Genomic DNA, 22,990 nt, shown 5'->3' on the forward strand with positions numbered 1-22,990 from the left:
CCCCTGCAAAACACAGAATCAGAGATTCATGGGGGCTGACAGGCAATCCTGGAGGCCATCTACTCTCTCAGGCTCCATGAGAATTTACCTGCTTTACAAGACATTCACAAAGACTCCACTGCTGTTGAGGTCAAGTCTTCCATTTTCAGGTGGTCTCCCCAGATTTTACCAGGGAGGGTTTGATTTTTGCTTGTGGATGTCAAGCTCGTAATAATTGCCATCGGCTATTATATCTATGTGACATTCCTAGGATACAGTGCATTGCCCTTTTTGAGGAACACAGCTATTCTTTTTTATCCCTTTGCACTTCTCATCATGCTCTATTTGATCTCGCTAGCATGGGGATGGGAGTGAAACAAACCCAGGACTTCATGCCTTCATATCTAATGTTTATTTTCTTTTTCCATTAGCTGTTTCTGACAGTAAAAAAGAAAAAAAAAAATACGGGTGAGATATAAGTGTTACGTAAAGAAATTGTATGGAATAAGGGGTGGAGAACGTAGCGGGGTTGGTTTTTTGGATTTTTTAGGCCTTTCTTAGCAACTGGGTCAGAAATCTAAGGAAGTATTCCATATCATCCCTTTCCGTAACACAACATATAAAAAGGTGCAGATAAGAGAGTTCGCTCTCTTCACTGTTCCAGTGGCTGAAGGTGACAGGTCTCTCTGTAGACGGTTTTTGCTGGTATAGGCCAGGGCCTGCTGCTCCTACCTGCTGTTATCTCCGTTCCCTTCGGGAGGCATGGGGAGTTAGTTCTGCAGCCTCGTTCAAGGAAGTATTTAATTAGTTTTTATTTATTCACTAGCTCCCTATTAACGGTGTATATTTGGAGGATATTCATCACATGGCACAACCCTCCCCCTCCCCCCCGACATTTCTCTACGTGTGACAGAACTTGACGTTTCCAAACAAAACAATTCAAGAACAAAGCAAAGCCCACGGGTGAACAATGTTTTCTTTAATATGAGTCAAAGCACTAGATGTTGCCTTGTTCTAGTCTTACAGAGAGGTAAGTGGCATAACACCCGGGTGGTTGTCCAGAGAGAAAATGTCTGCCTAGATTTAAAAAACTAACATTTACCTTAAAAAAAATTCCGTTTTAATTAAAAAAAAAAAAATCACATTTTCAAGAGTAACACTACATTTTTGTGTCAACTGTCAGCTATTTTACAAATTACAGCTGTAGCCCAGGAAATAAGTTTTACCACTGCTCTTTCATAAGTACTGGTAAATATCACCCTTTTGTCTTGAGTATTTAATGCAATAAACTGAAACTCTTCAAAGAAAAGCATAAGAAAGGCCAGAGTTTCTTACATTTTTAAGCTAGAGAATGTATTCCAACCTTTAAACACTAAAATTCTGACAGTTTTATTTGCTGCAACTGCTTTTCTCTTAGAGAACAATGTAAGATACAGTTTTCATTGAGGATTAGCAGTTCTGTGTAATCTGAAGACAAAATGAACCACAAGTTAGCTAGTATTAAAAATATTTTGTCAAGATCTTCTGTATCAAAAGTACTAATTGCCAATGGAGCCTGTCAGATGTGTCACCGTTAGATATTTCTGTCTTTTCAGGTAGGAAAAATAATCACTTTTTGCTATCTAAAAAAACCCTCTATTGATGTATTTAAGGAAGTAAAAAAACAACTTGGGAATTAAAACATCAGCTAAACAGAGAACTAAACACTACAGTTTAATTAGTGCACTGAACGAGCAATGCTGTGTGAGAATTCCAGCTGAACTTTTTCTGCATTCCCTGGACCACTACAGACATAGACAAAACACTTGAGTTGGAACTAATTTATTTAATCAAACAGAAATCGTCACTGTTTGAAAGATTATTGTGGTAGGAAAGCATTCTACAAGAGATGAAGACAGAACACAGCACAGCAGATTCACACCTACAAGCGTTTCATTCATCATTACAGGAGAAACCTCATCTTCTGCATCCTAGAAAAGACATGGTCAGATTCTGGTGTACACTCACAACAGTGTACATTAGACAGGATCTCGAATCATAAAATCACTTGCTCCAAACTGAGCATATGAAGAACCTGAAAGTGTCTTTTTATCTGTGGGACCTAAGTATCACCTTGACCAGGTCCACAGGCATATGAAATTGAAAAAAAAGAAAATCTTACAAATAATTATTAAAAGCATTATCATAGCACTAGGAACTCAGCCTATGTAAACCAACTTTTGCATGTTTTAAAATATTGATCCCCTAAAGCCTGTTTCAGTTACAGCTGGTCTGAAGACATTTTGCACTTACAGGAAGAGAGTACTCATACCTTTTAATCTAGAAGTGAAATAAAACAAAAGGTAAAAAAACCCAAACAAAACCAACTGTATCTCACTGCCAGATCAGGCAGGTTTATAGTTTACAGTAGGAAGTGCTGGCAGATGGGGAAGCATGGTTTCATTCTGAGTAAGCTGTGTGATGCTACTTTCCAATATAATCGGAAAACTGATAGTGAAAATCGAACACAGCAAAACCCAATGGACTAGAAATGGCCTTGCCTTCAAGATGAAGTGTAGCCTCATCTGCATTCCAGAAAAACTATGCTTATGTTTCAGCAGTGTGAAAGAAACAGCTTTCCCACTCCACATTTCACTCAAATTAAAAAAACAAACAAACAAACAAAACATTTTGTTGTATTTTAGGAAGTCAGCAACCACTCATAAGTATGCCTACTTCCTGGCTCATTCAACTTTTATAAACATTGTAGGAAGAGTACAGACTTCAGGAGACAGAAAAGCACTCTCACCAAAGTCACTTTGACTACTCTGATAAAAATAAGTATATGAAATTAAGCAATGGTGTATTTAAGCATTTCTCTGGAAACCCTAACTAAAAATTGAGCAAGTATCATACTCTGCACATTTAGATCTTGTTAAAGCACAAACACCAATAACCCGCGACTAACAGGCACACTTCAGAGCTGGCTGTGACATCCATCTATGGCTTCCAGAGCTTGAGGAGGCCATCTTCACTGTAAGTGGCAATCAGGTTCTGGTGGGGGTGATGAGCAATGCCAATGACATCTTTTTCATGAACCTAGAGAACAAGCAGAAAGATGCGTCAAAAGAGTTTTCCTCTAGCAGACTCGAGGCAAATATTCTCTTCAAACGAGAACTAGAGGAAAGCTGGACTGAGTTTTAACACACCCCCCAACAACAAATTCCAGTCACAACAATTTTTGTGACATGGCAGTTACTTTTTGCTGGGCAAGGGAAGGTTCAGTGAAAGCTTACATCCACAGAAATCCACAAAATTTAAGTGTTCCTTGTCAAATTCAGATGTTCAATCTGGTATTCTTTTTTAGTTCAATCCAAGACAAATTTAAGCCTGACAGCTTTACATCTGACAGCTTGGTCAGATCCTCCCCCAGCTGGAGCCCAGGACAAGACATGCTCTTGTTCAAATAGGTTTGAGCCAATTCACTCCTGGCTTGGTGGGTAAATATTTTTCTAACTTTTACAATCAAATGGTTCTACAAAACCAAACGCATTCTAAAGCCAAATGTTCTGCAATATGTTTGTTACCAATTGTGGCTATTTCCTTGGTCTGGGACTACTCTTTATGGAAGTCATGGTGAATATTTACATCCACCTTGTGTTTAAACTCTGCAGAAGTTCAAAGCTAAAAACTTACAGTCAGAGTTCTCTCCAGCTTGCCGGTCACTGTGCTGAAGCAGTAAAGCACAAAATCTTCACCAACACAGTAGATCCATTCACCACGAGGTGAAAGTGCACAGCAGACAAAGTCACCACCTTCTCTCTTACCAGAGCTAAAGCTTCTTACAATCTGTAAAGACATCCCCCCAGAAATAATTGCCAGGATTAAACAGCAGCACCATTACTCTATCCAGGGCAAAAATATTTATGCAGTACTAGGTCTGCTTAGAACACAAGATCTCTCTGCAGATAAAAGTGCTTTCTGCATTCTATAAACTGAGTACAGAACAGTTTGTCCAGAAAGCAAACCAGAGAAATCAGGTTTAACCCAACATTAGGTTATTAACCAGGGTTTTCTGCATTCTAGAAAAGACAGAGGAACTTTAAAGGATGCCAGTAAGATCACATACTTGTCCTTGCATATTCATGATGACAACTGTATTCGATCTGTTGCAAACAACGAAGTGCTCTGGGTTTTTAGGCAGCAGAATGACACAGTTCACAGTAATGTCTGTCCCAGCAGTGCTGCCAAGAGACTTGAAGGTGTTTGAGCACTCTGTTGTCTTCACATTCCAAACCTAGTTTTAAAAACAAACATAAAACCAATTAGCTTCAAAAAATTAAAACAAGAATGAGCTGATACAGGATTCAGAATTTTTAAGGCTCCTGGAGGGAAATATGAATTCCAAAAGTTATAGTTTAATGCAGAATTTGAGAAAGTTATCACATCTATTATGAAGTGTGAACACCGTGACTAACTTCACTACAACTGAACCGTAGATGAATTTCCATTACCCAAATTCTACCTGGTTCCCTTACTTTAAGCATATTCCCTAAGGGGTGAGTCCAGACTTGCTTTCTGCATTTAGCTGGTATCTGTGAATATAGGTGTAACCTCTGCACACGCAATTTGCTTTAACACAAGACTGATATGAAAACTGCAGACAAAGCAAAGCCTCACTGCTATTACTGAGAGGGACATCCCAGCTTACAGCTGCCTCAGGCTCAACACCAGCTGTTTAGAAACTTGTTTAATATTTAAAATGTCCTTCATCATCTGTGAAATATTTTTGTTGTTTACCTACTAGTAAAATCAAAAGAAACCACCTTCTTACGCTATTCCCATGAGTGGGGCAGTCAAGCAAAGGGTGCAAGTCTGAAGTAACATTCCATTTGATATGAGCAAATCTATCACAGTTTCCCGGGCACATCTATGAACAGGATCTGTCTGCCCACCGTCAGTGCACTACATCGATGCTCTACTTAATAAATAAATATAGAAACAACTACGTTAACCAAATAAGTCAGCAATGCCCTCTATGCAATAATGCTTTACTTCTCTTAACTACTACACACTGTGCAGTTTTGCTCTTTCCTGGACTAAAAGCCAGACCTATCACTTCTACCATCAGCTTCATTAATGTCAAATTACCCAGCTTACACAGCAAGGGGCTCCTAAGCACCAAGAAACCAATAGGTGACCAACACAGTAAGAAAATACAACTACTCCAGAGAAGGGAATCCCCAGGTCCTAGGACAAGAGGTGTCACAGTCAACTCTATGTCTAGAATGAAGCAAAACAGGCAGATAAGTCCTGCACTTCTGTCCCCCTTTCACAAATGCAGCAGAGACGGGCTCTGCAACAGACTGTAAGCACAGCATGAGATGCCATCAGTTCTCACACAAATCTAGAGTGAAGGTCACAAGCAGACTCACTACTGCAGGTAACCCCAAGTTCTTCTCCAAAGACTGCAGCAACCATAACAAATCAGCTAGAAGAAAGCAAGAGTCTGAATGTTTTATTCACAAAGGGTAAATGCTATCTTACCTTCACTGTGCCGTCAGAGGAGGCGCTGATAATGTAGTGGCCATCCTGGGTAAAAGTAGCTTCATTGACAAAGGAGGAATGACCACGGAATTCCTTTAAAGTTTTCCCAGATTTTAAACCATGAATCCTGTCAGAAAACACAGGTGTAAACTAGTGAGTAAATTCCCCTCGGTAACAAGACACCAAGTAGGTGCAAGATCAGAACTACTGCATTACATGAACATTAAGCAACATCTCCGAGATGCTAAAAGTTGCAGTAAAAAGGGTTTGATGAGGTTGCTGCTGCCTGGTAACTTAAGATTAGAACAGAGTTTTTATAACTATTTGCTTAACATCGCTATCCAACATGTTTTTAAAGAATAAAGAGTCAAGTTCCTCTCAAAGGCCCACGGCTGAAGTACAAAAGGCAAAAGATACACGTTAAAAAGGAAAAAAAAAAAAAAATTATCAACCCAAAACATTTTTTCCTATTTCCAAACAGGATTTTCCCCAAAAGAACTGTAGAGTCCTAGACAGATTCCAAGAGAAGCAACAGGAGCAATAGGGTCTTCAACCACGGAGATCTCGAAAACTCAGCCGGACAAGGCCCTGAGCAAGCCACCCTAACTGAAAGGCTAATTGTACTTTGAGAAGCTTAGTGGACTAAAGACCCGTACAGGTACCTTCCAAATTAAACTATTTTATAGTTCAGCTGCTTAATGTGAAAATTCTGTTTTCATTTCTCCCCCCCTGTAGCTCACACTTTCTCAGTTTATTTACCTGATTGTCTGATCAAAAGAAGCACTAAGAATCTGGCTGCTGTCTTTAGAGAAACTGAGGCACGTAACACCTTTACTGTGTGCTCGTTCAAATCTTCTCAGGCACTGACCACTCTGGATTTTCCACACCTGAAGAGGAAAAGAGCAAATGAAACAGAAGTGGTTACTCTGCTATGAGGTCACAGAAGCTTAAACATCAAAGCCAATATACATATCTGTTTCTGAGCCATGCTAAACTTCATTTATTTTTATATGGGATGGCAACGTTCCTGCAATTGCAAAGTAATCTTTCTGGTCACCGTCTCTCCCAATATACAGTACAAAAAGATTTGTACCTTGATCTTTCCATCCTGTGCTCCAGTTGCTAGCATTTCTGTATCTCTGCTGAAGCACATGCACAGCACTGCATCATCCATCATCATAAAGTTATCTTGTGCCTGGTACTTCAGATCCTAAACAAAAGCAGAACATATCTATTTTAAGGCAAAGTACAAAAGCGCAGCAGTTTTAACTTACAGTTACATTTTATAACCTATCGTCAAACAGACTTCACAGCTTTCTAATGCAGGATTCAAAGGCAACAACGATGCAGAGAAGTAAAAAAAGTTATCACAGAGGGAAATCTGTGACAGACCAAACAGTTAAACCCATGTAAATGTTTCAGACTGATATGTGAATCGCCTAAGCAGACAACCTTCTCAGGTTCAAATTCCCTGACAAGTGAAAATAAACAAAATCTCAAAGAATAAATTCAGGTGCTCTGACAAATGAACCATTCGTGTGAAATAAGGAGTAACTCACCTTCCTAATCTTCCCAGTAGTGAAGTTCCACACTTCGATGAAGCCATCGACAGAGCCAGTAACCAAGTACTGTCCATCTGGAGAAAACCGAGCACACTCCACGTGCGACTTCTGCCCAAACTGTTTTATAGAAGAATATAAGCAAAACTTGATAAGCAACTTAAAAGGAACAACTCATTAAAACAAAACTGTAGTCTCATTTTGACAGTAAAAATGCAGTATTTTGTACAGGTATGCACTCGTAAATTTAATGCTCCTTAGTACAAGTTGCTTCACTTGGAGTAATGTTTATTCAGTGTAATTTTTATAGGGAATGTTTGATATTTTTTTATATCCAATTTTTAAACTTCCAAGTTTTTAAATACAAGTGACCATGACAACTGAATATAGAAAAAAAGTCTTCACTAATCAAAACAAAAATACAAGATCCGCACTGGTAAATAAAAGAAGTTCTAATAAAGCTGTTACTGAACACCACAAATTGATTTCACAAGTTCTGACTCATGACTTCTAAAAAACAGTTTAAGATACAAGTATTTCATTGCACAGACAAAGAAGGGGACTATGCAAACTTCTGGAAACTGACTGATTCTGAACTATGAAGCCAAAGAAACAGCACATTTATCTTAATCACAAATACCATAAGCACTCAATCCTGTTAAAAGACCTCACCTCAGACTCTCATGAAGAAAAGTCTCCCAATGAGATAAAGTATGGAGTTAGAAAGGGGGAGGGGAAAAGGAGGGGGGAGATGACTTACAACAAAAAGAACAGAAGAATTCAGAAGATTTACCCTTATCTCCCAACACAAAAGTACAGGAAGGAACAAGCAGCAGTAACACACATAAAAGCAAATACATCACCTTAATATGCCTGCTCAGCTGTGTGGGGAACTTTTCTTCTTCTACATCTTTCACAGCTGCTTTGCCTCTGAACAAGTCAATTGTCATACCAGGAGGAAGCAGACCCTGATGCTGCTGCCATTTCAGTGCCTTTAAAAGAGTTGAAACACATCAGCATTAGGTATCAGTTAATACAGACATACGATATAGGAAAGACTGTCTGCACAGAGTATCAAAAAAACACATTCTGAGAATCAAAAAAGGGCTGAAAGCACAACAGGAACAGTGTGTGTTATAGAACGTTATTTTCAAAGCGCATTCTATGTGCTGAGTATTTATTCTGTTGGAAAAAATCTACTGTTGGAGTGGTAGCTTTTCCTACAACAGCTAAATCCTTGCCACATGGAAAAAAAATACTTTTTAACTGTTCACCACATTTAAATTTACCACATGTAAATGTGTAGCATCTGAGCCTTACTTTTACAGAGCTGGAGACTCAACTGCACCATAGCTAGTTTTCCGCAGCAGATATCTAAGGAAGCTGACACAGCTACTGAAATACTTTTCCAAGACTTACCTGCCCCAACAGTGCCATGAGACGGGATGGAGGCACCACACTGACCTCTCCAGCCAAAGCCTGTGCAATAGCAGCTCTCCGCTTCTCTTTGCTGCTCCCATCTGGGTATGCCTAGAGAGAAGTTATTTTTATGAGGTAATTATTCCAAAGCATAATTATTTTTTTTTCCGCAAAAACCTCTGTTGCCCTGAATCAAAGCCCCTTCCATATCAATTTCCTATCAGACCTCCAAAACTCTCTTCTCTTTAATACCCACCCTTGAAACGCTCAGGTTACAGAATCATAGAATTCTCGGGGTTGGAAAAGACCTCCAGGATCAGTCCACTAACCAAGTTAGCCAATAACCTAACAGGCCTTCACAAAAAATGTCAGACTGACATCATCACAGTGAAATAACCAGTAAGAAATAATGCCTTGCTACCATACAGTAGTACTTTTGTTGGCACAAGGTGCCTTTTTTTCTGCTGTCCTACATAAGACAGAAAAAGCAAGGTATAGATGTCATCCTATGGCAGGACACAGGTATACACCCCTGAACTCCCACTGCTCTGGTGCTGTCTCATGATCAAGTGCCAAGCACCATTTCCTTAACACTTAATAAAACATATAAAATCTTCAAACTGGGAAACTGCAGATTCTCACTCCCAGAAATAAGGAAAAGAGACTCCCTGAGCCATCAGCAACTTGGGCTGATGATGGGGGTCACGCAGGAGAGCAGAAGTCTCTAAGAGAGCACAACATACCTCACGAGGATCAAAGTAGGACCTGGCCAGAAGGTTTTCCAGGTGGATGTAGCGCTCAGGCTGGGTTTGTTTCAGCATGATCATGGGATCTGTCTGCCTCAGCAGGGACCTGGCAGCCCCCAGTTCCCGGAGCTCGATCAGCTCCAGCACAACCTGCACCAAGAGACACGTCTGCATTAGCATGGAGAACACCACACAGAGACTCCCATGCAGACTGAAGAGCCCGTAAGAGCCCCGTGCTCGCTCACCTGCTCGTAGAGGTCGATAAGGGTCTTGTCAGGCAGCTTCAGCGACTGTATGGCCTGCAGGACCGTGTCCCAGTGCCCGCTGTTGATGTCCGCCACGAAGCTCTCGATACTGTCCACGGTGTTGAGGGACACGGTGGTCTCCTCCTGCAGGGTGGCGAGCGCCCGGTGGAGGCTGTTCTCCTTCAGGTACTGCATGATGAGCCGGATCACGCTATGGGGAACAGCACAGTGAGCGCTCAGACCGGGCACGGCGCACACGGGGCCGCCGAGGACATGGTCGCCAACCCCCCCGCACCCCGTGCCACAGCCCCCCCCCCCCGCGCCAATGCCGCCCCCCGCTCCCTGCGTCGCCCCCCCCCTCTGCGCCGCTGCCCCCCTCCCCTCTCCGCCGTCCCCCCCCCCGCGCCGCTGCCCCCCCCTCCCCTCTCAGCCGTCCCCCCCCCTCTGCGCCGCTGCCCCCCCCCTCTCCGCCGTCCCCCCCATCCCCTCTCCACCGCCACACGTACTCGGAGGACTCGATTTCAATCGACATCTTGAGCCGCTGCTGCCGCTACTGCCGCTGCCGCTAACGCCGATACTGTCGCTACCCCCGCCGCCGCCGCCGCCGCCACCGCCGCTGCTGCTGCTACCGCCGCCGCCGCCGTCGCACAAGGCCTTCTGCCAGCACTTCCGCCAGGCGTCCTAACGCCACTTCCGTCAAACCTTCCACTTCCGCCCCACGGCCGACGCCGATGACATCACTTGGCGGGGCGGGGCCCGCGCGCGGACAGCCCCCCTAGCTCTGGCGCGGCTCTGGCGCCCCCTGGCGGCGGCGTGGCGGCACCGCGGCGGGGGCTCCCGGCGCGGCCGTCGGGGCGAGGACACCGCCGGGAAGGCGGGCGGTCCGGCTGCCTCCCACTGAGCTCCAGCACAGCGCCAGCCGGCTGAACATCAGCCAGCAGCGTGCCCAGATGGGCCAGAAGGCCAGTGGCATCCTGGCCTGTACCAGGAATACTGTGGCCGCCGGGACCAGGGCAGGGATTGTCCCCCTGTACTTGGCCCTGCTGAGGCCGCACCTCGAGTTCTGTGTCCAGGTCTGGGCCCCTCCGTTCAGGAAGGACTGTGAGGTGCTGGAGCAGGTCCAGAGAAGGACAATAGAGCTGGGGAAGGGTCTGGAGCACAAATCCTATGGGGAGCAGCTGAGGCAGGTGGGAGAAAATGTTGCTCGGGGTGATCTTATTGCTCTCTAGAACTACCTGGAAGGAGGTTAAAGCCAGGTGAGGGTCAGTCTCTTCTCCCAGGTAACCAGTGACATGATGAGAGGACAGAGCCCCTGGCTGCATCAGGGGAGGTTTAGTTTGGACATCAGGAGAAATTTCACAGAAAAGGTGATCAGACATTGGGATGGACTGCCCAGGGAGGTGGTGGAGTCACGTCCTTGGAGGTGTTTAAGGAAAGACTGGACGTGGCACTTAGTGCCGTGGTCTAGTGGACATGGTGGTGTTCAGTCATAGGTTGGACTCAGAGATCTGAGAGGTCTTTTCCAATCTAATTGATTCTGTGATTCCACCCTCTGTCTTTTTGTTCATTGGGATCTCAGAGCTGATTCCCTGTGGTGACACAGACATGTCGGGCTGCAGGTCATGCATCCTGGCATGGACATGGAACAGTTCCTTGTCCTCCTGCTGCTTTGCACATGCAGCTTTGCAGGTGCAAGTCAGGGGTATTACTTGCAGCTTAATAAGCCATTGTGAGCTTTGCATTTCAAGAGTGTGGTCATGTATGAAAGAATGACAGTACACAAAGTAATATCTCATGAGTAAAGAAATTAATAGCATGACTTACTTCTTTTATTTATGGACTAAGAATTAGAAAAATAACTGCTCTACCAGACAGAGCCCTCCAGTGGCACGGGGATGGGCATAAGAAGACAACTGTCCTTTAAACACGCACAGGGTTGCTGTGGCAGTCCATCGTGCTGCTGGACTCTGACTGAGGCCAGAAATCTTGAAGCCCTGGTTAATGCTACAGGATGGATAAAACTGACTGTGTCTTTCCTGGCTGCATGTAAGATGCCTGCCTGCATGTTAGGTGGCCTTGTCAGGAAAGGAGCTCCTCGCTCCCTGGGCAGCACTGAGGATCCTGCTGCTCGAGTTTTCCTGGCATGGCACACTTGTCACCTGCTCCCAGTAAATGCCCCTATACCAGTGCTAGACTGCCAGGGCATGGGGGTGTGAAATCCAGAGTACTCTCGTCCCCTCTTGGATGGGCTTGTTTCTTGCTGGTTTTTTTAGGCGTGTACATTTTGCTGGATGAGCCATGGAAAATAGAGCCGTGTGTGAGAAACTGCCTCCCTTTGCCAAGGAAAGCTGTTCTTCACTGTCTCTGTCCCCAGAGCACTTAAGAAAGTAATCCAATAGCATGAAGCTGAAAAAATAGTGAGTGAGGCACAAGGCTAACATTTTGTACGCTGTTGTTTCCTCTGCGTGATCCCAACTAGTTTGTTTAACTGCTCGTACAGAGCTGCAGGGATTACTGCAGGAAGGTATTGGTTAAATTATTCCAGGCAAATTTGTTTTCAATGACAGGTGTATTTATGTGGGCTGAAGGTTGTTCTGAAAACAAGTCTAATCCAGACTGTAACAAAGCAAAGCCATAAAATCCAAAGATGGCAGCTATTTTTGTGCTGGCAGCACACAGGAATCTGGCTCAATTCCTCAGTAAATTCAGCTGGTGCTCTCTTGCCTGCCCTACCTGCAGTGTTACTGGCCTCTAGCAGAAAAAAAACAACAGTCAGGCTACCTGGTCCTGAACCATCCCAGTCCTCAGGATGGTATTTTTCTGAGAGGTAAAGATGCTAACAGACTGGATGGATGGTAATTTATATACCTTCTCTGGCCTTCCTTTCCAAAGAGATGGAGAGAGGGAGGTGGCGACTCCAGGTAAATCTTCTGTGCTTTCCATGAACTCAATCCAAGTGCTGTGCAAGCACATGAGAAGCAGACTTCAACTTTGTGGCTAGACACAGCTACAGCCAATCTAATCTGGTGCTGGCAGCAGTCCAGCATCTGGAGACTGGAGACCTCCAGAGATCCTTCTAGCCAACACTCACAGGATGCCAGCTCTAGCAGAGCATTACATAAGGGAAGGAAAGGTTTCCATTTTATATTTTGGCTCCACTGGGAAATGGATGCAAAGAGAGATAAACAATCCTGCTGCAGTTAGGCAGCACAGGTATCTGCAGTACACTGGAGCTGAATCCAAGCCTCATCAGTCACAGACCCGCTCTTTAAATGGAAACTGAGCAAGTGCCTTGGAGTCAAAAGTTTTTATTTTTAAGGGAATAAGTTTACCTTTTTTTCTGGCAGAAAATCTAATAAAATATTTAATAAAATATTTTTCAGATTCCTCCTGATACAAAACTAGTCAGTTTCCTGCTCTCCCCTCCTGCATGCCCCCTGCTCTCTTGCTTCCCTGTGAGAGCAGCTTGAGCACCAAAGCCAGGAGTGAGCCGTGCCTTATGTTGACCAGGTCACCAATCTGCAGTGGCTGGGGAGCAGGATCCATGGAGCAGATGGGGTGAAGGATCACAGCCCCACCCCACATCCATGAGGACATCACGTTCCCCGCCAGACAGCCATCTGCCTTCATGTGCCACTGTCTGCTGCCTCACAAGACAGCTTGTCCAGTCCTGTGTTCCAGAGCTGTGCTATGGCACCAGGAGGCCACATAAGCTTACAGTGACAATGATGCCCTTTCCCTGCTCTTGGAATTACTCTAGTGACCTGCATTGGGAGTTTTGCTTTTCTCAGCTTTCAGACCACGAGGCCGGAAACGAATCCTTCCATCAAAGTGCATTTACTGTTGTCTCAAAATAAGATGCACCCCTCTGAGGCCAGCCTCTTGAGAGATGCTGTGCAAGGGAAACAGCCTGTGTGGTTTCTGTTTCTCTGTTCTTGAGAATACTTTTCGTGTCCCCCCCCCAAAAAAAAAGAAATTAATAAAAAAACCACCCCAAGAGCAGTGTCTTGCAGAGACACTGTGATTTGAAATCGAGGTGTGGTTCCAGAGAGTTGTTAAACCTGTGCAAAACTGACTTTGTTTGTCATTGTGGGTGAGGCAGACCACATGCTGGGCCATGTGAGGTGACAGATAAAGGGACATTACTATCCCTTTTTCTGGATATCCGTCTGGGAAGGATGTGGAGAAGCTGGAGGGGGGACTAGCAAACAACTGCAAGGCAGGAAAGAGCATGGGGCACGTGGCCTGCAGGCCGAGCTGGCAGGAGCTAGCAGCTTGCGTGGAAGAGGTAAGGCAGGAGGGGCTTTAACATCAGCCTAAAACTGCTGAAGGGCAATTCCAAATGGCTGAAGGCTCTTTGGTAGCCTCGGATGAAGCAATGAGGGGCAGCAGCCACGCAGCTGTGGGGGATGTTAGTGGGCTGCGGTCACTATCAGCCCTGGGACAACGCACCAGGGAGGGGGACTGATCCCTGTCCTGGAGAAGCGGGTTTAGCTGTGGCCACAGAAAGCTTGTGGGGGCTGGGAGGGCCTTGTCAGAAGTGGGACTTGGGCGGAGACCCCACCCCCACCCCTGCAAGAGCTCTGGTGCTTCTGGGGCTCCGCAAACTGTGGACCACACTCCGGCTTTATCTGACCCTCAGCAGCACAGCAGGGAGGATTGGCAATTTAGGCCAGTCTCAGAAAGATACCCAATGAAATGTATCTTGGACTAATTAGGCTTTAGGGCTCAGGAACTCGGTTTCAGTTGGCCTGGCCTCTGTTTTGACCCCTCTTTTCTTTGAAGTTCATAGAGAAGAAGAGAAAGGAAATGAGAGGAGAGGCCCTGCTTTTCCTGCAAAATGCCTCATTCCTTATAAAATCGTTTGGCAGAAATCTCTTTCAGCTGGACAAGCTGAATACTTTAATACATGCCTGCAGTCATTTTCCACCCTTGTCTCATTCCCCTTGCTGCTCAGTCACTGCTCTGCATTAGTAAAGCTGCAGACGTACAAACACAAATACTTCTCAAAAGGTAGCAGAGAAGATCACCAAGAGCATGTTAGAGGGCTCTGAGTTGCAGCAGCTGTGTTATTTCCTGGGCCAGCTGGAAGTGCACAGCACCATGCAGTACAGTGGTGCCAGCTCCAGCGCAGCTCTGTGTATTCAGACCTTCTTTCCAAGCCAGCCTGCTGGGACACACACCTTCCAGCCATTGCCAGGCCATGAAAAAAACCACACCAAAAGTCCTCGCTGCCATATTAATGCTGCATGAGGAGGAAAGCAGCCCAGGCATGGTGAGGGAGAGGCATGTAGTGTCTCAGGTCTGTACTGGACACAAGGGATGTTTTAGAGCAGGGGGAAGCCAAAAACCTCCAAAGGAAGGCAGACGTATTCCCTTCCTCCCACTGTAACACAGAATTGCCAGGAAGTCTTGGTAGGAAGGCATCTCTGTAGGTCTCCAGTCCAACCCCCTAGTCCAAAGCTAGATCAGGTTGTGTTGGGCCATGTCGAATTCTGCATACTTCCAAGGACAGAGATCGGTTCTCTGAGTTGCACCACCCTCAGTGCAGGAATTTTTTCATGCCCAGCTGGAATGTCCTGTCTTACAGCATGTATCTATTGCCCCATGTCTTGTCCTTATCTGCCTCTGAGAAGAGTCTGGGTCTGTTTTTTCCATGACCACGATTCAGGAAGTGGGTGACCCCTGCGAGAACTCTCTAGTTGTCTCTTCTCCGTGCTGGAGAAGCCCAGTTCCTTCCATGTCTCTTCATATGCCCTGTGCCACAGCCTCATCACGACCTTGGTGGTCACTGCTGGACTCTCTCCAGTTTGTCCGTGTCTTCCTTGTACTGGAGAGGCCTAAACTGGATGCAGTACGGAGATGAGTCTTCAGCAGCACTAAGTGGCGAGGAAGAATCATCTCTCCTGTGCTTAGCTTCACAAGGTTGCTTCTGCCCCATTCCTCTAGCCTGTTGAAATCACAGGAGATGACAGGCCTTTCTCCTGAAACACAGTGACCATTCCCAGTTGATATTAGCCATGGGCTTTTTCTTATCTCTCCTTGGGATCTCTCCTCCTATGTGATCCTCCAGACATATGTGCAGTGGGTTCGGAAGGGCCCTGAGAACTGACGGGGATTTCCTCCTCTCTTGGCTGGGGATCCAAGGTGAGCTGTAGGAACTACTATTTCCCTGGAAGGTGGCCTTGCAGCAAAAGGTGACTTGCACAGAGTGTAGTAAGAGCTGGAGTCATTCTTAGTTCTGCTTTTGAGAGGTGAAAGGATGGCCCAAGTGTGGTCAGATATTTCCTACACCTACATTCAGTGGCCACCTGCAGTCCTTAGGCTGGAGGTTTCATATCCTGTTTCAGACCAAGCCTACCCCACAGCTGTGGGGAGGGCTGAGCTCCGTTTTGAGTAAACAGCTGGTGATAGGGAGTCTCCAGCTTGCCTGGTGCTCCTCACATGTGCCTTCATGGTGGTCTGCAGCAGCATGTAAAGGGCCCATGATCAGACTGCCCACCAGCTTCATCTCAGCCCTCTGACTTCTGGCTTTGGCACCTTGGAAGCTCCAGCAAGTGCCTGCCATCTGCAAGCTGCGCTGAATCTCCCCCATGCTCCTCCCTGCAAACAGCAGGAAACCAACCTACACAATGTGGTGCTAGCATCCCCAGCTAGCCTCAGGTCAGCTTCTCCTCCCAGCCTGGGGAAAGTGCCAGTGCTTCTGATCCGCACGGTTTTTGAAATCCTGAAACAACTTGTGATACGAGTACAGCCAGGCATTCACTTGGGTGCATACAGAGCAGAGGAGGCCTCCTGAAAGCAAAATGTGGCGTGGTGTACTTTGGCTGTATCATCTTAGAGAGGGAGACCACATTACAGATTTATTTCCGAAGCTGGACCTTCCAACCCATTGGAGTAATTTTAACATGTGGCTTATATCAAAACCCCTTCAAAGTTAGAAGTGAAATTAAAAATTAGGCAGAAAGAGCTGCTAATCACAGGCAAAAATTGATTCAAGACATTTATCTTTTGTTTTTAAGGACTGCAAGGGAGAACTGTGAAAAGAGTAATTTCTGTGTAACTGGAGACTAATCATGAGTAACAACACTCCCTGTTGATGTCAGATAGAATTGAGTATATTTAACTTGCAGGCTGTATTATACTTCCAAGTCATAATCTTGGGCAGGGCTCTTGGATGCTTTTAAAAGTGAGGCAAGATGCAGCAACATGAGTGATAGAAGTAAGAAGGTGACAGGGAATGGTGCTTGTGGCTTGGCAGGCAGCCGCCTTTCTTCAGGGTTAGCCCCAGTCTCAGTGCAGGCCTTTGGATCATCAACACCATCAAGACACTCAGTCTTCTCTTCCAGGAGCAGTGGTCTCGCTGCTCTGTGACTGGTGTGAAGTGCATTTGCCCGTGTCTGAGGCTTGGCTCTGAACAAAAAAAGCAGTCTGACAGCACAGCAAAGCTGAGTCTGTGCCGGGGTTCCAGACTTGCAGGGCTGGGGTTCCATACCGTGCATTTCAGGCACCAGCTGCAGGAGCAAGAGCTCTCCCTTCACTTGTCCTGTATCAAAAATAGCGTGGCCAGCAGGACCAGGGAAGTGATCCTTCCCCTGTACTCTGCGTTGGTGAGGCCACACCTTGAGTATTGTGTTCAGTTCTGGGCCCCTCAGTTCGGAAAGGATATTGAGGTGCTGGAGCGGGTCCAGAGAAGAGCAACAAGGCTGGTGAAGGGACTGGAGCATAAGTCCTATGGGGAGAGGCTGAGGGAGCTGGGGTTGTTTAGCCTGGAGAAGAGGAGGCTCAGAGGTGACCTCATCACCGTCTATAACTACCTGAAGGGAAGTTCTAGCCAGGTGGGGGTTGGTCTCTTCTCTCAGGCACTCAGCAATAGGACAAGGGGGCATGGGCTTAAGCTCCGCCAGGGGAAATTTAAGTTGGATATCAGGAGAAAATTCTTTACAGAGAGAGTAATCAGGCATTGGAATGGGCTGCCCAGAGAGGTGGTGGATTCACCAACCCTGGAGATTTTTAAACACAGATTGGACGTGGCACTGAGTGCCACGATCTAGTAAATGGACTGGATTTGGACCAAGGGTTGGACTCGATGATCTCGGAGGTCTTTTCCAACCCAATCGATTCTATGATTCTATGATTCACGCTGTTCCACCCTGATACTCTAAACAAAAGCAGTTTCAGTGCCTCAAAATGTGTGAGCTGCCTCTCCTTCATTTGGCCATGTCTCTGCCTCTGGGTGTTTCCTGAGGGGTGCAGTGCAGGTGAGCAGCTGCTGTCCCTTAGAACAAACAGTGTCCAGCTGGAAAATGGTGCTTTCTCCCAGGTTGAGTGAGTGCAGAACAATCACAACTCCTCTCACCCATCTGTGTGGGAGCATGGCCAGGGGGAAAACTCACCAGGCTTTTTTCCCAGACTGCAAGAGAGGGATGGGCTGACAGGAGGGACAGCCACCAGGACATAGAGACTCCAGTACAGACAGCCTCTACTGCTGCTGGGCAGTGGAAGCAGAGCTGGTATCCTCTTGCTGCTTTGTGTGCAGCCTAACCATAACAAACCTCAGAGTGGACAAGGCAGGTGTGGGAGACAAACATAATCCTCCAATTACAAGTGGCTTGTTTGTTTTTTAAACGATCTACATTTGTCGATCATTTGTAGATCATTTGTAGATGTGCTCTTGCCAGAGGCAGCCAAGATTAAATCAGTTCACCTCATCCAGGGTGGCTGGATGAGATCCGTGAGTATTCTGTTCCTGTCACTGAGAAGCACACACACACCTCTCACGGGCTGAAGTCAAAGTCTGAGTTGTGTTGGAAATGTCTGCTGGGACCGTCCTCTTACAGTCTTTATAATCAGAACTCCAAGCCGAGTGGAAGAAGCCCAGCTCCTCCTGTCACGAGGAGAAAAGCCAGCTACCTGACATTCAGAAAAAGCAAAGCAGTCTCTGAGTTGTCATCCTCGCCGGCAGTATCTCTCTCAGCCAAGGTGTGAATGCCAGCTGGCAGGGTGGGTCAGTTTGCACCTGTGTCTCAGAACAAAGACAAACTTTCCCGGTATTTGCACCTAAGTACGATTTTCTTTTATCTGTGCAATGTGAAAAGCTGTAAGCAGTACTTAGTGATTTAATTTCAGCTGTGTACCACAACCATGTTTTTTGCTTCGTTGAGTAACTTAGTAAAAGCACCTTCGGCCACTGCTGTTTACTACCAATTTGTCTCACCGGAATGGTTTCAGACCCCCAGCAGTGCTGGTGGTTGTGGTTGAGCCTCTGGGGGTCTCCAATTCATCCCCTTCCACTCAAACCAGGGATGAGTGATCTGAAGCACCTCAGCTTCGAGGTGGCAGGGGCTGGAGACAGCCTGGGGGTAGTGGAGGTACCCGGGGCAGCTCTCAGTGCACCTCAGGCAGTGCATTGTACACACACCTCCTCATGCTCTCACGTGCACAGAATGGCTGGGGCATGGGGCTGAGCCCAGGGTGACATACAGGGTGGCATAGTGACCAGGGCTTTGGAGCTAGGCACCTCTGGAGGTCCCTTCCAACCTAAATTTTCAAAGGATTCAGCTGTAATTGCAGGTTTACTTAGCTTTAGTTCTTGTTCCTCTATACAAGAATTTATTGAGAACAGATTTTCTATAGCTGTAGTACTGTTGTGGTGGGAAGGCTGTACAAAGCCTTCTTTATTTGCCATCCTAGGAGGGCTTTACCAAAAGGGCAGGTTGCCACCCAGTATCAGACCTTTGATCACCTTGGGCCTTTTGGAGTTGTTGGCCAAGTCACAGCACCATGCCAACACAGAGAGGCCATGGAGTTGGCAGAGGATCCAGTAATGGTCCCAGAGACTTGTTACTGGCAAGAAGTAACCTCAAGAAAACTTTGGCTCCTGTTTTATCCTCTTTTGGATAAAATTAATTTGAAATACATCACTGGGTATTTCTGTATTGCTTTTAATGGAAGTCTTTATTTGCCAGGGAACATAAAAAAAAAGAAGTTCAACAGCATGTCTGCAGACAAAAGATTAAGTTCTAGAAAAGAGGAATGTTATATGACTCTCTCTCTCCACACACATACAAATATATATATGTAGATGTATACTTACATATTCTTTTTCTGTTTTTTTACAGTGCTGGAAATCATCATTATGAGGGAGAGGCTGACACGGTGAAAGGCAGAGCCTCAGTCCAGAGGGAGATCTCTAAATGGGAAGACTGGAACATCAGGATGTTTACAAAGCCCAAGTAGAAGTGTCAGTGGCACCTGGTGCCCAGGGGTAAGGCAGGGATAACCCTAAGCATTGGTTTAGGCTAAGAAGTGACTGGTGGAGCTCCTTGATATGATTTGGAGGTGACTGTGAACATGAGCTTGAACATGGCCCAAAAATAATTCTCATTGTGCATAATGCAAACTGCTCACTGGGCCATAAAAGAAGGACGGTGGCCAGCCCAGTGGAGGGATGTTGGAGACTGTTGTATAGCTGTGAGTCCGAAAAGCTCTTCAATATGATCCATTATACTATGGAGAAATGGATAATGATGCTGGCAAAGTTCAGGAAAGATTCTTTCACAACCTTCCACAAAACTGCTGAGGTCACAGATAGTGACACCAGTGGAAACCCAAGTGTTCCACCAGGGAGACTGAAGTGCACAGGCATGCTGGCAGAAGACAGCAGGCAAGATGTCTTGCTATATGTTAGGCACCAGAGTGAACATGCTTGCTGGCATGGCCTGAATAACTTTCTGCCTGAATGGGGCAGCCATGAGAGCTGTGCCAGCGTGCAGGGTACCAGCAGCACCGTCCCTTCTGCTTCCTCCCAGGGCCATCACTCCCAGCAAGCTGGTAAGGTAGAGATTAGGATGAGTCTTAAAACACAGCCTGTTCCTTTCTCAGGCAAAATGGAAGTTGTTTGGCACTGTCTGATGTCCTTCGGCTTGTTTTGCTGCTGCTAAGGCCTGGGCTCCTTGGCCACACCGTGTTTCCACAGTGTTATTCTTGCCGATACCACCGGTGGTTCCTGCTGTGTGGGTTTGTTACTATCACACCATCTCATGTTAATGGAGTGGGGGTTGCTGAAACGGCTGGAGCACTCTCTGCCCTAAGCTGTTGGTGCAACAGCAGCCCCGGGCATTAAACACAAGCAAAAGTTACTTATTTCCCCAGAGGAGGATCTTTATAGCTCTGCCCTTATTTTGTGCTGTAGTTCCAGCAATACTGTAACTCTGACAGCGGGGGTTAGAAATTTGATTTGTTAAGACATTGCAATGCAATCATGTCTGGTGCTTTTTCAGAGTTTCCTGGATGTTATTGAAACAGGATAATCACTTACTCATGTGCGACCAACGACCACATGGAAGCTGCTTACAAAAGAAGCAGCCTTTGTTTGCTAACAATGGAACTCCTTACTGTTTTACTTTTCCAACAAAAATTTCGCAAACACAGTAATTAAATTTCCCCCTTTGTTTCAGTTTTTGTGTTTATTCTAATTTGCAAGCAAGCCCAGTGGGGGGATGGAAGATAGGGGTCTTTGGTATTAGAATAAGAGCTTTGGTCTGAAGTCTTTTCTGTAGGTAATTATTCTTAGTCCAAAAATGCCGGAATGGCAAAGATTTTTCTCGTGCATTCAAATTACCATAGATGGAATACTTTGGAGAAACTCTAAGAGAAGGATTTCAGTTTAATCAGGTCCAGGCACAAATTTTGGACAGCTAATACAGCAGAGCATCAGCAACATCTGCACTCAGATACAAGAGGAGTCGAGAGCTATCCAGGCATTTTTATGACAGAAAGATTTGCTTATACAAGAACTATCTCTCCTTTTCTTCTCCTCAGTTTCCCTCTCGTTCTCCCAATTGCAAATCAGTAACTTTTATTATCACCAGGCCTGAAAAACACTTCTATGCTTAAATGTGAACACAGATGGGTGTTTAGTTTTGGGGATATTAGTCAACCAGGAATGCATAATCAACATGCGTAATGAATTACACTCAGCACCTCCAACTGCTCGGCCATCCCTGGGAACCTAGATTTAGACTGCGATAGGATTCCTGGGATTGAGAGACCTAAATAGGAGCAGACCAGGGAGGAGTCAGCTTCTGGTGGGGAATGAAGCTCTTGTGGGTTGGGATAGAGTGGTTTGCACATGGGCACAGCTGGAACTTAGGAGACATGGTGGGAAGAAATGCTGGTGTGGAGAGACATTATGTGGTAGCTAAGCAAGTCTGGAGGATGGGTGGAGAGGCTGGGCTGGGTCTCTGGCCCCAGGTGGGTCTGGTGCATGAGGTGGACCTGTGGTGGAGTATGTGGGTGGAGGGTGCTGCATGAGTAAGGCTCAGCTTGGGCTCCAGCCCTCTAATCAGCTGAGTGGCCTGGCTCTGGAGTTGCTTCAACAGGTCCATGTTCTTTGTATGTTGGGGGTCCCAGACTGGTTACAGTGTTCTGTGGGGGGTCTCACCAAAGTAGAGCAGAGGGGCAGAGCCACCTCCCTCGACCTGCTGTTCATGCTGCTTTTGATGCAGCCCAGGACACGGTTGCCTTCCTGGGTTGCAAATGCTTTGTGCTGGGTCTTGCTGAGCTTCCTGTCAACCAACAGCCCTGAGTTTTTCTCCTTGGCTTCAGTCATGGCAGTGGGAGGGAGGGAGCTGGGTACTGTGCAAGTTACAGTCCTGAATTTAGAGAAGGGGGATCTCCCACAGAACATGTCCTTCAGAAACTTACATAACCAGCTGGCTCCTATTAGCAGGGAGTCAGAAGAACAAATCAGAAGTGAGATCTGCAGTGCTCTTAACACCTCCCCTCCTCAAAGCAGGCTACCCCCAATATCAGGTCAGGTTGTTCTAAGCCTTATCAATTTGGTTTATAGTATCTCCAAGACCAGAGATCCTACCAGTCCTCTGGTTCTTGGCTGCATCCCTTCCACAGGGAACCAGCTTTTCATTGCATCCAAACAGCAGTTCCCCATGCCAGGTCTCTGCCCAAATGATGGTAAAGTAAACACGTGTATGCATCTTTCCCACACACATCCCCCTCGTTGGGCACACAAGAACAGCAGAGATGTGAGACCACAAAGCACTGTGCTCCCATTGGGAAGGGGTCTTTGCATGGAGGAGGCATCTATGTGCTATGGCAAAGGAGAAGGGAAACCCAGTACTAGAGCCTGTGGTGGGGCTGGAGCTGAAACAAAACAAAGGGCTTCCTGAAGCTCAGACCAGCTCATTTGCCCTCCTGCTGTGCCTAGCCGTGTGGGCCTGGTAGGAGGGATGACCTCAGGGATGGGACTTTCTCACAGTCTCCAACAGGCAGCAGTGTCAGGGTGAGTCTCTCCTTGCAGTTTCAGCTGCTGCCAGTGGGTTGGAGCTGTACCTCTCAGGCAGGGGAAGCCCACTGCTGGCTTTTCCCCGGGCTCTCAGGGGTTGGTTTGCAGAAGGGAGTATGATGGCATTTCAGGCATGACTGCAGTTTCCATGGCAACCTGCAGGCCTGAGTCAGCATCTCCCTGCTGCAGTGGCTGGGAGCACACAGAGCT

General features: G+C 46.3%; 1 protein-coding gene across 1 annotated transcript; it reads right to left on the reverse strand.

Annotated features, from left to right (window-relative positions):
• Window positions 1–936: 936 nt before the first annotated feature.
• Window positions 937–10,138, reverse strand: SMU1 (SMU1 DNA replication regulator and spliceosomal factor). Its single transcript, XM_032674900.1, has 13 exons — window positions 10,120–10,138; window positions 9,981–10,083; window positions 9,475–9,685; window positions 9,227–9,379; window positions 8,484–8,594; window positions 7,928–8,056; window positions 7,065–7,184; window positions 6,599–6,715; window positions 6,265–6,392; window positions 5,506–5,632; window positions 4,088–4,255; window positions 3,655–3,807; window positions 937–3,057 (listed from the first exon to the last, which is right to left on the reverse strand). Exons 2-13 carry the CDS (start codon window positions 10,004–10,006, stop codon window positions 2,959–2,961), a joined length of 1,542 nt encoding a protein of 513 aa, XP_032530791.1. The 5' UTR covers window positions 10,007–10,083; window positions 10,120–10,138; the 3' UTR covers window positions 937–2,958.
• Window positions 10,139–22,990: the final 12,852 nt, after the last annotated feature.

Source organism: Chiroxiphia lanceolata, chromosome Z (assembly GCF_009829145.1).
Source record: "Chiroxiphia lanceolata isolate bChiLan1 chromosome Z, bChiLan1.pri, whole genome shotgun sequence".
Lineage (NCBI taxonomy): Eukaryota > Metazoa > Chordata > Aves > Passeriformes > Pipridae > Chiroxiphia > Chiroxiphia lanceolata.